The sequence below is a fragment of the Lactuca serriola genome, chromosome 6 (genome assembly GCF_051521515.1).
Source record: "Lactuca serriola cultivar US96UC23 chromosome 6, Lser_US96UC23_V15, whole genome shotgun sequence".
Lineage (NCBI taxonomy): Eukaryota > Viridiplantae > Streptophyta > Magnoliopsida > Asterales > Asteraceae > Lactuca > Lactuca serriola.
Window position 1 is genome coordinate 55,105,812 of NC_136413.1, and position 15,949 is coordinate 55,121,760.

The 15,949-nt window shown below is 32.3% G+C and overlaps 1 protein-coding gene across 1 annotated transcript; it reads right to left on the minus strand.

Moving 5' to 3' along the window:
• Positions 1 to 8,849: 8,849 nt before the first annotated feature.
• LOC145058564 (glucan endo-1,3-beta-glucosidase 14-like) lies at positions 8,850 to 11,474 on the minus strand. The gene is made up of 4 exons (XM_079006455.1): positions 11,318 to 11,474; positions 9,736 to 10,766; positions 9,532 to 9,658; positions 8,850 to 9,046 (listed from the first exon to the last, which is right to left on the minus strand). The coding sequence occupies exons 1-3, from the start codon at positions 11,358 to 11,360 to the stop codon at positions 9,599 to 9,601; spliced, it is 1,134 nt and encodes a 377-aa protein (XP_078862581.1). The 5' UTR covers positions 11,361 to 11,474; the 3' UTR covers positions 8,850 to 9,046; positions 9,532 to 9,598.
• Between the last annotated feature and the right edge of the window lie 4,475 nt (positions 11,475 to 15,949).

A 15,949-nucleotide genomic window follows, 5' to 3' on the forward strand; every position in this document is an offset into this window, starting at 1 on the left:
AAGTCCAATACGCAAAAGCCCAAAGTTACCAATCCAATTCGAATTATAACCTAAATAAGAATAAAACAAAGAAGGATCAATCCAAAGTTATTTGTTATCGGTGCAATAAACCGGGCCAGTTCGCATCTCAATGTCCGGACCGAATCCAAAAATTGTAAGAAAGTAATTTTACCGAACACGACGACAATGATGAGACCGTATTTTTACATGAGACCGTGTTTTTAAATGAAGAAAAAGTGATACCATACGCATCTCAATATGACTCACAAGATAGCGATGTGTGGTATTTAGAAAACAAGGCAAGTAATCATATGACGGCAAACCGGTCATTTTTCTCCGAACTTGATGAAGGCATAACCGAGAGGGTTAAATTCGGAGATAATTCGTGTGTAAAAATCAAAGGAAAAGGTGTTATACTTTTCCAAGGGAAGAAGGTTCAACAAAGGTTGATAACGGAGATTTACTACATACCAGATCTCAAGTACAACGTCATTAGTCTCGGCCAGGAAACAGAAGACGGGTGTGACATCCGAATGAAAGAAAACTACCTCACCATGCACGATGCTGACATCTGTTTACTCATAAAGGTGCAAAGAACTCTAAATCGACTTTATAAAATAAAATTACAAACAGGAGTACCTATTTTCCTTCATTCGAAACTATGTGAAGATACATGGAGATGGCATGTGAGACTTGGACAAATGAATTTCGAGTCAATGAAAAAGATGTCTAAAAATGGTCTAGTCAAAGGATTACCCCAATTTGATCATGAGAACCAACTATGTGAAACTTGCTTGGTGGGCAAGCAAACAAGAAAGTCATTCCCGACGATGACGACATACAAAACAAAATGACCATTGGAACTAGTTCACGGTGATTTATGCGCTCCGATCACACCGACAACCAAGGGTCAAAATCGGTATGTCTTCACACTAGTTGATGACTTTTCACGCTTTATGTGGATTTATCTCATAAAAGAAAAGAGTGACGCGTTTACACACTTCAAAAAATTCAAATCTTTGGTGGAGAATGAAATTGGAAAGCCTTTGAAAGTGTTTAGAAGTGATCAAGGAGGTGAGTTTACTTCTCTTAACTTTAATTCTTTTTGTGATGAAAACGGAGTCAAACGCCACCTTACCGCCTCATATTCATCGCAACAAAACATAATTATGGAACGAAGAAACCGAACACTTATGGACATGACACGAAGCATAATGAAGACAATGTATGTTCCAAACTACTTATGAGGAGAAGCGGTAAATCACTCTACAAATCTAATTAATCGCATTTACACACGAGTCCTAGGTGATACAACTCCATAAGAAAAGTTGTATAAAAGAAAACCGAATTTAGAAAATGTTCGTATATTTGGGTGTCGAGCACATGCAAAAGTTGAACCGGTAAATCTCAAGAAGTTTGATGCAAGATCAAGACCACTAATACATCTTGGTTCCGAACCGGGTATGAAAGCCTATCGACTATTTAACCCAAAAACACAAAAATAATCGTGAGTCGAGATGTTATTTTTGATGAAACCAAATGATGGGATTGGGTTAAAGAAGAAATAACCGACAATGAAGAACCAGACACATTCATAGTACCATGGGACTACCCGGAAGACGAGGCGAACAACAATCAAGGAAACAATGTAAACAATGATCCAATTGAACTAATTAAATTGGGTCACGAGTTTGAAGACAGAACGGAAGCACAAGATAATGAACAACCAAGTCCGGTCAACAATAATGTTCAACAAGGAGTTGCAAACCAAAGGCCCTCGAGACCAAGAGTACCTCCAAAACGATTTCAAGATTATGAGCTTGATCTTGATAATCTCGAAGAACTTCTCCTAACAACCATTGATGAGTCGATATCAGTTGAAAGGCGAAGAAAGATCCGGAGTGGGTCAAAGCCATGTATGTAGAAATCAATTCGATAAACAAGAATAATACTTGGACTCTCGTGAACAAGTCTATAGGGGTGAAGCCAATCAGACTCAAATGGGTGTTCAAATTGAAGAAAAATTGTTAATGGTATTCAATATCTCGTTCTTTTATTATGATAATCACCAAAATATATATACAAGACCTAACCCTCACTATTTATGGATATACATTGAATATATAATATTTTATATGACAAACAAACATTCCTTTATCTAAGGGATTAATATATCGTCTGATATACCCCCGCAGTCGAATCGGGAAGGTGGCGGACGTTGAGACTGTTCTTGAAGTCGTCGAAAAGTACGAGAGGTAACACTTTAGTGGAGATATCAGATACTTGGTAACGTGAGGGAATATGAAATACACGAACTTGACCGCGGACGACTTTCTCCCGAACAAAATGAATATCAATTTTAATATGTTTGGTTCTCTGATGTGGAACCGGGTTGCACGGCAAGTAGACGACGCTTACATTGTCACAGTATACTTACGTAGCTTTGGCCGGTGGAAGATGGAGTTCCAATAGAAGATTCCGGATCCAACAAGTTTCTGAAACTACATTGGCGAGTCCGCGATTTTTCTGCTTCGACGCTCGAACGAGATATAGTCGTTTGTCGTTTGGATGACCATAAAATGAGATTGTCTCCTAAGTAGACGCAATAACTAGAAGTTGGCCGCCGTGTATCCGTACACCCTGCCCAATCGACATCCGTATAAGCTAAAAGTAATGTGAGGGGCAGTGGCGGAGGGCTATAGGGGCTTAGGGGGGCCATGGCCCCCAGCTTTTTCCTACTTTTACTATACTTATATAGAAATCAAATTAAGCAATACTAGTTAACAATGTAAAAACGAAAAGTCTCTCCTCTGTAGTCTCCCAAAGCCACATCTATAAATATATAGAATAATAATATATTCTATCCCAATACATACTATAAATGTGTATCTATATTATTTATTTATTTTTAACGTCAATATTTACTTTTTTTTTAATGATGATAAACTGTTATTATCTACATCAAATAATTGGGATATATTATTTATAATAAGAAATGTTAAAAATATGTGTGACTTAGAACAAAATATACTGTAAAAAGTAAAACTTAGTAATGTTATTATATTTTTGAATATGTTGCCATAAGATATTTTAAATTATTTTGTAATATTAATTTTAGTGACAAAATTTTTTGACCAAAAACCATATATATCAGCATACTAAATTTTAATTAACTTTATAATACATACAAATTTAACTTTAATGTACATGTAAATTCTCAACATGTATAAAAAAAATAGTTAATTCTTTTTGTCAAAATAAGCTAATTCACAAAGGAAAAAAAATTATTTTTGAAAAACAAAATTCTGTAAGATATCAATATAACACCATAAAATCATGCAAGATTAAAAAAAAAATCGACAAGACCTATTTTTACGAACGATCTATGAATATTTCATGTTGATGGTTTTATTTAGATTTTTGATATGTCTTAATTGTGAATCAAATAAAACTTGTTTATATTGTTTTGTTTCGAAGTTTGATCCGGCCCCCTAAATCTAATGCTCGTGTTCCGACCCTGGTGAGGGGCGACTTGGAGAGATGCAAGCCATGATGTATGGTACCTTGGATATAACGCAAAATTCGTTTCAAGGCATTGAAGTGTGTCGTGCGCGGAGTATGCATACGCATACATACTTGTTGAACTGCATAAGAATATCAAGAAAAGTAAACGTTAAGTATTGGAGAGCACCCACAAGTTGACGGTATTGTGCACCCCCGTCGGGTAGTAAAGTGCCATCGGTGGAGCTTAATTTGGACTTGGTATCGACCGACGTGAAAGATGGGTGACACTAACTCATCCCAGCCTTTTCTAAAATTTCAGAAGGGGAAAATAGTTTCATCGAATACAAAGTGACGGGAAAGTGTGATGGTTTGGGTTTGCAGGTTGAAGCATTTGTACCCCCGATGGTTTGTTGGGTGCCCTAAAAAAATACAAGGCGTGGATCGTTTATTTATGGGTATACATTGAATATATAATATTTTATATGACAAACAAACATTCATTTATCTAAAGGATTAATATGTCGTCTGATAAAAACGTAGATGACACCATTAATAAATACAAGGTAATATTGGTTGCTAAAGGTTACGTGCAACAACCCGATATTGATTTTCAAGAAGTATTTGCTCCGGTAGCTCAAATAAAAAATATCCGTTTTCTCATAGCCATAGCCGCTACTAATGGGTGGGAGCTACATCACTTAAATGTTAAAACGACGTTCTTGCATAGAGAATATATTAAACGAAACTCTTTATGTGTCACAACCATAATGCTATATAAATAACGGAAATGAGCATAAATTGTATCACCTTACAAAAGCATTATATGGTCTAAGACAAGCACCTCGAGCATAGAACACAAAGCTTGACGAGATTTTGAAGAGTATGACATTTCAAAAGTGCATGAAAGAACCATCGGTGCACCGGAAAAATGAAGGAGCTAACTTGTTAATTTCAACAATTTGTGTTGACGACTTATTTCCCATAGGTACAAGAGAATCACATTGTGGTGTAATCAAACATATCCTAAGGTACTTAAAAAGGAACAACAGGATACGAAATCAAGTACAAGAGAAGGCGACAAAACCGACTCATTGGTTATAGTAATAGTAGTCACAATGTTGACCCGAATGACAAAAAAAGTACAACCAGTCAGATTTTCTACTATATGGGTCATCCCCGATAATATGGTGTTCGCAAAAGCAAGATACTATTGTTTTATCATCTTGTGAGGCGGAGTTCATGACGGCCACCACAACCGCATGTCAAGCAATATGACTTCAAGATTTGTTAGGAGAAATCATGATCAAAACGTAAGAGAAGGTGGTTCTAAGAGTTAATAACAAGTCGGATATCAAACTAACAAAGAATAACGTTTTTCATGGAAGGAATAAACACATGCACACGAGATTTCACTTCATTCGTAATTGCGTTGAAAACGAACAAGTAGACGTGGAATACATTCCCGGTGAAGAACAAATGTAGATATTCTTACTAAACCACTAGCTCGAACCAAGTTCAAGGAAATACGGAGCTTAATCGGGATCAAAAACATCTCTAAAAGGACTTAAATATTCAGTTGTGATCATTGGAATCCTAAGTCGTGGATACCAAAAATCTTAAAGAGTAAGCAACCTGGTATTTGACAAGTTGGTCCTTGCTAGTTTCCTAATCGAAATTGTACAAGTCGGTTCAGTTTATCTATATAAACAATCTAGCAGTGTTAGGGTAAAATAGATTGAAAACACAAAGGTTTTGAGTCCTATTAATCAAAGAGCTTGTTGTGTTTTCGCAATTCATAGCTTCAATCTTTAATAGTTGTCTTGAATGCATCTCATTTGGGAAAAACCATAGGGACCAATAATGTAATTTTGATATTTTGTCTATTATTTGGGAAGGCGTGAGGGTGGGGGCCTCTAGGTGTGGGTGGGGGTGGGGGACTGAGGAGTATGTCAGCTTCATTAACTGTATTTGACACATACACATGCTTACCATTCACGTTCTTTCAAACCTCCAACCTCACAATCACATGACATGATCTGATCTCCACGGGACCCGCATGCATGCTGGGATCCAAATAATTTCTTACTTGTTTTAAGCATTTAATTCCTTTTAATATTTAACTATTGCCTCAATTAAATTATTGTATAAAATTTCTTTTCTAAATCAAAAAAGAAAAAGTTATAAATTACAAATAGCTTACAATGTAATCTTAACAATAAATCTTTCTAAATACATTGGTCGTTTATTGCTAAACTAGTTGACAACAAATAATTGGTAGCTAGAAACTGAAAATTTAAGTTTTATTTGCATAAAAGTATTCCACAAAATAATTGTTTACATAAAAACAAAAGATAAATAGATAAACGCTGCCGTTGTAATATATATATATATATATATATATATATATATATATATATATATATATATATATATATATATATATATATATGGAGTATTTTTCATAAAAGTTAAAAACAAAAAGCTCACAAAAACTTTTCAAAAGCTTCATGGCAAACACGTTATTAAGTTTTTCAAGCATCAAGCAACGACTATGCAAGATAATTATTTTATATATAAATTCTGTCAAAAGTTCTATAGCTTTTAACGTAAAAGTATAAGCAAACAATATATGCTAATGCAAAAAGTATCAATGATAGATTATTAATATATTATATAAAAACAAAATGTTAAATCACATAATAAAATAAGGGAAAATAGCAAACAAAAATGGATGTTAAGCAACCACGGACTATATTAGTATATTCGGCATAAAATACCTTTTTATACATCCTAGAAAAAGTACTAACGCTTTGACAGATATAATTATATAAATATGGGTTCTTTCAAGCAAAAATGACTTAGGATGGTAACTACCTCTTATCCGTGTTCACATATTGACAACTTCTTCTTTTTTGTACATAATAAAACAACTAACTTGTTTTAATTGTTTAAATTACACCAATATTACCGGCTAATACCTGTTTCAATCGGTAACTCAAAGGGAAAATGACTTAGGAGGGTAACTACCTCTTATCCGTGTTCATATATTGGCAACTTCTTATTTTTTGTACATAAGAAAGAAAATAACTTGTTTTAACTGTGTAACATCCCAAAAATCATGACCAAAAATTTCGTTTTTAATTTAATATTAAAACTATAATTGTCAAACCATTAATTTAATACTCCGGCATCGGTCCCGCCCGGCATAAGGCCCCGCTTGGCATCGAGCGCTGCTCGGTATACATATTTGTCTCTCTTAGGCCCCGCCCACTAAACACATACAATCATATAACATGCTAACACATAAATAAACATACTCTAATGTATCTCTGTCCTAAAAAACATACTCTGCTAATAATGAGATACGGAAGATCGTCCGTACTCAGCTAGTGATGAGATACGGGACCTCGCCCACACTCACCTCCTTACCAAGCACATACAAGTATCACACAGACAACAAGTATAATCTAACATGCAAACATTCCTCGGGCACCCGCCCGACATCGGACCTTGGTCTAGATAAACATACAAGCATACAATGCCTAGGGCTAACCCCCGGGTCTTCCTACTCATAGACTACATGGGCTGGCATTGTGGCCTTAGACACATTCACACAGTGAGGAGACTCATCTTGCACTGCTGAAGCCTTGACTGGAACTAGCTGAGTACGGACGAAGTTCCGTATCTCATTATTAGCAGAGTATGTTTCTTAGGATAGGGATACAGTAAAGTATGTTTCTTTATGTGTGGCCAAAGAGAGACAGATCTATATAACGAGTCGAGCTCGATGCTAGGCGGGGCCTGATGCCGGGCGAGGCCCGATGCCGGAGTATTAAATTAATGGTTTGACAATTATGGTTTTAGTATTAAATTAAAAACGAAATTTTTTGTCATGATTTTTGGGATGTTAAACAGTTAAAACAAGCTAGTTGCTTTCTTATGTACAAAAAATAAGAAGTTGCCAATATGTGAACACGGATAAGAGGTAGTTACTCTCCTACGTCATTTTCCCTTTGAGTTACCGATTAAAACAGGTATTAGCCGGTAATATTAGTGTAATTTAAACAGTTAAAACAAGTTAGTTGCTTTATTATGTACAAAAAAAAGAAGTTGCCAATATGTGAACACAGATAAGAGGTAATTACCCTCTTAAGTCATTTTCCATTCTTTCAAATATATGAATACTTCCAAACAATAATAAAATTAAATAATTTTATGGATCCTAAAAATACCAACGTGTTCTTATAGTCCATAACTAGAAAAAAAAAACGAAATATAATTGATATAACTTTCGGGTGTTTACATAACACTTTTTAGTTTATATATAACAGTTTATGATTTATACAGTGTACAACTATTTAATACATATTATTGTTACGTATAACTAAAAAAATATTATGCATAAATCACTTAAGAGTATGTAATTTTATTGTAAATTTTTATTGGTATGTAGTAAAAAATCGTAATTAAATATCTTATTTTATTTAATTGACTTTTAGAAGAAAAAATGATTGTAAATAAATGAAAGTTGTTGAAGGAGCTTGAAGCAACAAAAGATTTGTTAAAAATGGTGATTTATTAATAATTGATCATGCATTGGGTAAATATACGTTACAACTACATAATGCACTTGAAAAACCATTATGAAAATTGATTGTAATGAAGGTGAGAAGTGAAAGCAACACTATTGTATTTGTGGAGTCCATTTATTGAAAATAATATCGCTTCTGTCACAATTTATCAAACAAGTCGTACAAAACATTATTACACTTCATAATTTTACATTTAATTTGATTTATATGTTTTCGTATATTAAATAAAAAAGAAACTAAAAAAAATAATTATATTTTGGCATTTTTATGGTTTAATAATTATGAATCAAATTGCTCAACTAAAACCAACCGAATTTAACAATTTTTTATGTCGGCCACTGTGAACTGATTTAACATATTGATCAAAATAGAAAATTTTGTTGAAGTCGAATGGTTTTAGTATATAGAATATTTTTTATTTATAGTGAACAATTTGACAACATTTTCTACTCCACTAAATTCGATAAATTTTATCAAATTATTCCATTATAAGCAATTTAACCTGTTATTATAACAGTCACAATGGTCAACAAAGAAAAAATTACAAACTTTGTTGGTTTTAATAAGACCATATGATTGTTTTTCTATATACCGGCCTTAATTAAATATAAAAAAAAAATACTATTTTAATGTTTACAATAACTTTTCATTCATATTTCGCATGAAATAATTACAATAGAATGTGCAAAACATGGTCCTAATGACTAATGAGCACAAATATTTGGAAAAAGAAAAAGAGAGAAGGAATTCCTATTTCCTTAAAAATGTAAATTTTATTGTTAATAAATATTTTTGATAAATTTCCTATGTATTTTACAGAAATTGCTAAATACATTTTGGTAAATTACTATTTTGTAACATCGACCACTAAAGCATTGGCATTGTGGATCTTGGTCGTCTTCAGTGTTAGATGATGACATAAGTGATAAATTATCCAATCATACATTCTCCTGCAAAATACAATGCCAATATCGTTAGATGATTATTATGCTTTTATTATTAATTTATTGTTATTACTATCAACTAAAAATGAACGTAAAAAGCTGCCTATTTCAAAATTGGACTTTATAGTTGAAGACAATAAGAAATTAGTTTCTAAAATGAATAATTGCAATTGGGGATATTTCACGTGTTTTTAAGAATTTATTGTGTTTGTTCATAATTCATATCATTGAAAACTATTTAAGATTGCCTAAAACTTTGAATCTTACCAATATTTTGCAGAAAATCTACAAGATATTGGTAAGATTCGAACCAGAATCTTGCAGAAATTGTGTAAGATACCGGTTTAAATCGAAAAAAATCGAAAAAAGAGTAACAACCTACTTTTAAGTTTTAACTATATGGCAAATTATGAACTAAATAATTATTAAAAAGAAATTAGTGAAATGACAAATATGTCCTCAAGATTAAAAATACTTGTTTTAAACATTACCTTTATATGACAACCCTTTTATGGAATTTTCACCTTTCTATGTAAAGTTAGTGAAACCATCCATCTTTCAACCAAATACTACCACCAATCCAACCAACAAAACAACCAACCTAAAGACACAAAACCCCTGCAAAAAACACAAAATCCAATCAAAACCAATCCAAAAACCCGAAAACCACAAGGGCAAAACCGTCATTTCCTTACATTTTCCCCGGAAGACGAATAATCCATTATAGGAAGATACCCTTGAACACCAAGATTATAAACCGGAGTACCATCCGGATAATACAATCCATAGTTCCTCTCAGAAGTTGGACCGGGTTTCATATTCTCATTGAAAAGGGCAAAAACGTAAATATCAATCTTTTGTGAAGGGTGGGCAGGTGTCCCTTGTCCCTCTTGCATTCTTTGCAACAAATTTCTATTATAAATTCCCGCATTTCCAACTGTTGCCCCTGGTTCATCATCATCACCTCTTGAAGGCCACCCAGTTTCAGAAATCCTTACTTGAACATCACTATGACCCAATGATTTCATCCCCGCATAAACCGCATCGATTTGAGCATACAACATGTTATCATATTTCAAATTCGTATTCGGATCTACAGTTCCAGAATTCGGCTCAAAAAGCAAGTATTCAATCGGAACGTTTTTCGGGTCGTTTTTGTAAGCGAAGTAAGGATACGCATTGATCAAAAATGGCGAGTTACTCTGTGCATGGAAGCTTAAAATCGGTTGAATGTATTGGACATATTCATCGCGAAATGCGCCACTTGAAGGGGGGAATGATGTTTTCAAGATTTGGAGAGAATGAGCTGTGGTGACGTAGACTTGAGAGCTTAGACCTAAGTTGACTAAAGCTTGATACATGGCTTTCATGGCGGGGAGAAGATAGGATGGTAATTGAGGATCTGGGCCTCCTAAGACTTCGTTTCCGACTGTGATACATGTGATTTTGGTTTGTGAAATGTAGGGTTGTACCTTTTGTTGAATCCAGATTTGGGCTTGTTGTGGATCTTGCATTTTTTGAAGATATTCGTTGCCTAAACCTATGATGAATTCGATGTTTGTGTTCGCGAATGCTGTTAGAACATTTGGGTCAGCATCGTATAGTTTTACTCTGCTGATGTTTAAAGATCCGAGGAGGATGGAGACTCGTGAAGGAGATGGAAGATTGTTCGCAATTTGTCCGTAATTGATTCCGACCCCGAGACTGAAAGTTCCGATGAATGATTCTGGGGAGGAAAAAATTGAAGAAAGATCGATTATTTTTCATGAATTCAAACAGTTTGGAGTTTGATGATATAATTATGAAGCTAGATTCAAAAACCCATTTAGAAAGTTGATAATTTCCCAGAAAACTGACATGTAATTCATCGAATCAAGGAAAAACGAAGGATTTTACATGAACTTGTGCTTCAATGCTATGAATATTCATTGAAAGTGACAGAAGTGATTGTATTGGAATCAGATTCAAAACCCTTTTTGGAAAGATTGCAGATTGAATGATTTCTAAAAAAACTATAAACCTTTTTGCATTCGAATTTAAGGTTTTTCTTGTTCAAATGTTATGAATATGCATCAAGGTGGCAGAAAATCAAAGAAAAGACGAATCTTGATGTTTGAATCTGATTCTGAAAAACATAAGTTGAAGATTTATGAACACCCAACTGAAAAAATTACAAATTTTACACGAGATAATGCAATAAGTTTCTCATTTATGTAAAGAAAAATAAAGTTAAGAAGTTTTACAGAAATGTTGTGGAGAAAAAGGAAGAGGAATTACTTGAGAAAATGAGGAGAAGAAGTGTACAGAGTATAGCGGTCATTGGAAATGAGATTTGCAGCTTCCGCCGCTCTCAGCCGTGCTCCTCCGTCTGATGAAGTGTCTCCGGCGAAAATTGGAGGTGTAATAGGCGATTCGAATTCAATGGGGGCGGTTTTATATACACGATATACACAGTCACGCTTTGAAATTACAGCTAAATTCCTTAATGAGCTCGTGATGTGACTGCTGTGAAATTTTAATTACGTTTAGTATTTTAATTAAATAAGAGAAGATTAACAAAATAACTACTATTAATGAAGAATGAAGAACCTAATTAATAAAAATATCAAATTTCTTTTGTTTTAGGAAATTTGACTACTTGTGTTATATTAGACTAAATTTATGTCATATTAAAGATTTTTTTTTTTCTGAAAATATATTTTGAACTTGCGTTTCGTAGCAATTCAACTATGGACATAATAATAATAATAATAATAATAATAATAATAATAATAATAATAATGTTAAAATAATAATATAGTAATAATAAATAATTATTTTAGAATTTTAAGAAAATATATGAAATCAAATAAACAACATTTAAAAAAAACACATCATTTTATTCAAATATAACAAAAAAGTTAGCAAATGCAAATTAGATACGATAAACATTTAATTGAAAAAACGGTAGTATTAAATAGTTGGAAACAAAAATTTTGGATATGAAATTAACCAAATTTTTTTGCGAAAATAACAAAATATATACATTATATATTTTGATTCAGAACAAAATAATTATTTTTTCAAAATACAAAAAAACTTATTATTTTCATTAATTTCTCTATACAGTCATTTTTGTTAATTACCTTAAATAATAGGAGGTGTTATTTTTATTTATGATTTTGATTTGTTAATTTAAAATATATGATGTTCACCCCTTATTATTATTCTCTCTTCGAGTAAAATGACGACATAAATATCAAATCCTTTTGTTATAATGTGAATGAATAAAAAAGATAAAAATAAATATCAACTCCCTAAAATATATAGAATTATCCTCTCTCTCTCTTTTTTTTTTTTTTTTTTTCTTAAATATGGACATGTGGATTAGAATCTTTAAGCGTATTGTTATAAAAGAAAAAATATTAAAAATATCAAGGAATTATTTTATTTGTTTATTTTTAGTTATTAAGCTTATTTTTTTTATTTGTAAATAATTTTTTTTAAGATTGTCTATTTTTAATCATTCAATTTATTTGTGTCTATTTTTAGATAGCAAATATTTCAAAAGAGTGTTGCTAAAGTGACACCCCTTTGACATCCTATGAATACTTTTATTAAAAGTCAACCTATAATAAATTATTTATAACTTATTTTTTCGAAAAATAATGTAAATTTAACCAATAAAAATATCTTAAAAACCAAACAGAATGTCTATATAGAAAAAAGGGTTGGCTAAAAAGACACCCCATATTGCAATATGGACACCCTAATTAATTTTTTAAATAATTTTATTGGCTAAAATTGCATTGTTTTCCAGAAAAGCTGATTATAAGTAGTTAATTATTGGTTGACTTTTTAAAAAATGGTCAATGGGATGTCCAAGGAGTGTCTTATTAGCAACACCCTTTTGTTGTCATTTTACGAGGGTATCCTAGGGAATATGTTCAATGATTAAAAACAAATGATTTTAGAAAAGTTTATTGCTAAAAATGAGACAAAAGTAAATTGAATGATTAAAAATAGACGATTATAAAAAGTTTTATTATTTAAAATTGAACAAAAATAAATTCATTAACTAAAAATAAAATAAAATAATGTGTTGGTCCTTTTTAACATTTACCTTGTATAAATTAGTTAATCGCATTTCAAAACATCTACCTTAATAAATAAGAATGATTTTGTCACATGTCATCTTTTCTTTCATTTTAACACTTGTCATTTTCTAGATTTTTTTGAATTATTTAATATTCACTTGTCATTTTTATAGTTTTTTTCATTCAAATCTCACATATTAAATGTCACCTCATATTAATTAATTTTATAAATATATTAATTAATGTACATAAAAACTTTCTATTTTTGAATCATTTTTCTATTAAGCCATGGGGTATGGCTTGATTTTTAACGCGTAATGGATGACGTGTAGGGGGTATTCACGCGTGAACACCGCCCCCCCTACCGGTGAATGTGACGCGGATTGGAACTTCTCACGGGTCCTCACGCACAATTTGATTGGTTGATTCTTTTTTTTTTACCGTTATCTCCTTTCCCTTTTGACCGTTAACATTAATTAAAAAAAAAAAAGAATCAAAACTAAAACCTCACCTATATATACAAACAGAATACATATTATATATTTTACAACAACTAAACAAAAATCACACAACAACAAGAATATGAATAATTTTTTGGATGCTATTTCTTCGTCTTCATCATCTGATGAAGACTCCGATGATGATGAGTTGGTTATGCACACGTTGTTGTCTGCGGCACACGACATTGTACGTCAGAGAGACGAAACTTCAAATGTCGAGAAGAAACAAAGAAAGTCCATCAACCGGGATCGAGAGGCGACGAATGAACTTTTGGTACGTGATTACTTTAACATTGATAGTTTATATGACCTATCGAAGTTTGAGGATCGCTTTCGTATTAGTAGAAATTTATTTCTACGTATAGCTAGAGATTTGGAAAACAATTATGAGTTCTTCCAACTGAGATGGGATGCTAGGGGTAAACGTGGGTTTACTACGTTTCAAAAATGCACAGCAGCACTTAGACAATTAGCGTATGGCATAGCCGCAGACGCTTCAGATGAATATTTGAAGATGTCTGCGAGGACCGGTCGAGAATGCACATATTTTTTTTGTGAGTATGTAATAGAGCTTTATGGCGACATATACTTGCGAAATCCGACCAGAAATGATGTCGAACAGTTGTATGCCGCACATCAGGCTAAACATGGATTTCCAGGAATGCTAGGTAGTATTGATTGTACACATTAGGTGTGGGAAAATTGTCCCAATGCATGGAGAGGGCAATTCACACGAGGTGATCATGGTGTGCCTACTGTTATACTAGAAGCAGTTGTTTCACAGGACCTCTGGTTTTGGCATGCATTTTTTGGTATGGCAGGGTCAAACAACGACCTGAATGTGCTTGGAGCATCTCCATTATTTAACGATATTTTGTAGGGTAAAGCACCAAACATGCCATATGGTATTAATGGACGTGAATACAATCATGGATATTACCTTGTTGATGGGATATATCCAGAGTACGCAACATTTGTCAAGTCATACACATATCCAGCTGATGAAAAAAGGAAATTGTTCAAATTAGCACAGGAATCTGCAAGGAAGGATGTGGAGCGGGCATTTGGGGTCCTTAAACAGAAGTGGCACATAATCAAATATCCAACACGAGCATGGGAAAGGGAAAAATTGATGAAGGTGATGAAAGCATGTGTTATTTTACATAACATGATCTTAGAAGAAGAAGTGGGTAGAGCTATTTGTACGTATACTCCGAATGATATGCTCAATCCACCTGCAGTAATACAAGTCGGCAGCCCAACATACTTTACAAGGCTTTTGGAAATACAGAATAGTGAAACACATCACAATTTACGTCAAGATTTGACTGAACACATATGGCAACGACAATTTGAAGACGAAAACGAAGTGGATGAGGACGGAGACGATGAGGACAATGATGCAAACGAATAGTTTTTTTTCAATGTTTTTTATTAATTTTTATGTTATTAGTAAAATGTACGTTGAATTTTTAAAAATATCACTTTTATGTTTATCAATGTTTATTTTATTAGTAAGCATATATGTTGAATTTAAAAATATTATTTTTATTTTTATTAATGTGTTTTTTATTAATGTTTTATTGTGTTTTTAATTTAATATAATGTAAAAAAAATAATAAATAAAATAAAAAAAAACAATGTGGAGTGATAACCATTTCTAATGATTAGTAAACATGTAGTGAATATGTAAGTGGGGTGATGTGGCGTATAGGTGGCATCACTTTTCTAGTGAATATCTAATGACCATACCCCATGGCCTTAATATGTTAACTAATGTATATATGTATATTAGTACATTCCATTTGTAAATTAATATTAATTAATTTTATTAGTATAGATTAATTACGACCAAATTACATAAATAGTCCATGCGGTTTACCAAAATGTGACAACTCAATCATTACTTATTTTTTTTTTTTTTATGAACATGGTCTTTGTGGTTATTAAAACTTTCTTTTAATAAATCCGTGTAATACACGGGTTTCACACTTAGTATATTTTATATCTAGATATACACCTCAAAATATGATATATATGTATATATATATATATATATATATATATATATATATATATATATATATATATATATATATATATGGTAAATTACATGAATCGTCCCTCATACAGGTGCCGAAAAGCATGTTTTGTCCCTATTTTCAAAAATTAACTTGGACCGTCCCTCGATTGGTTTAACCTTGCATGCTTCATCCCTGAAAGACGATTTTGTTGCAAACTTAGTCCATACCAGAACTGAAATGACAATAATACCCTTGTCTTTTTATTTTTCAATTAATTTGATATTTTTTTATTATTTTCAATTTAAAAAA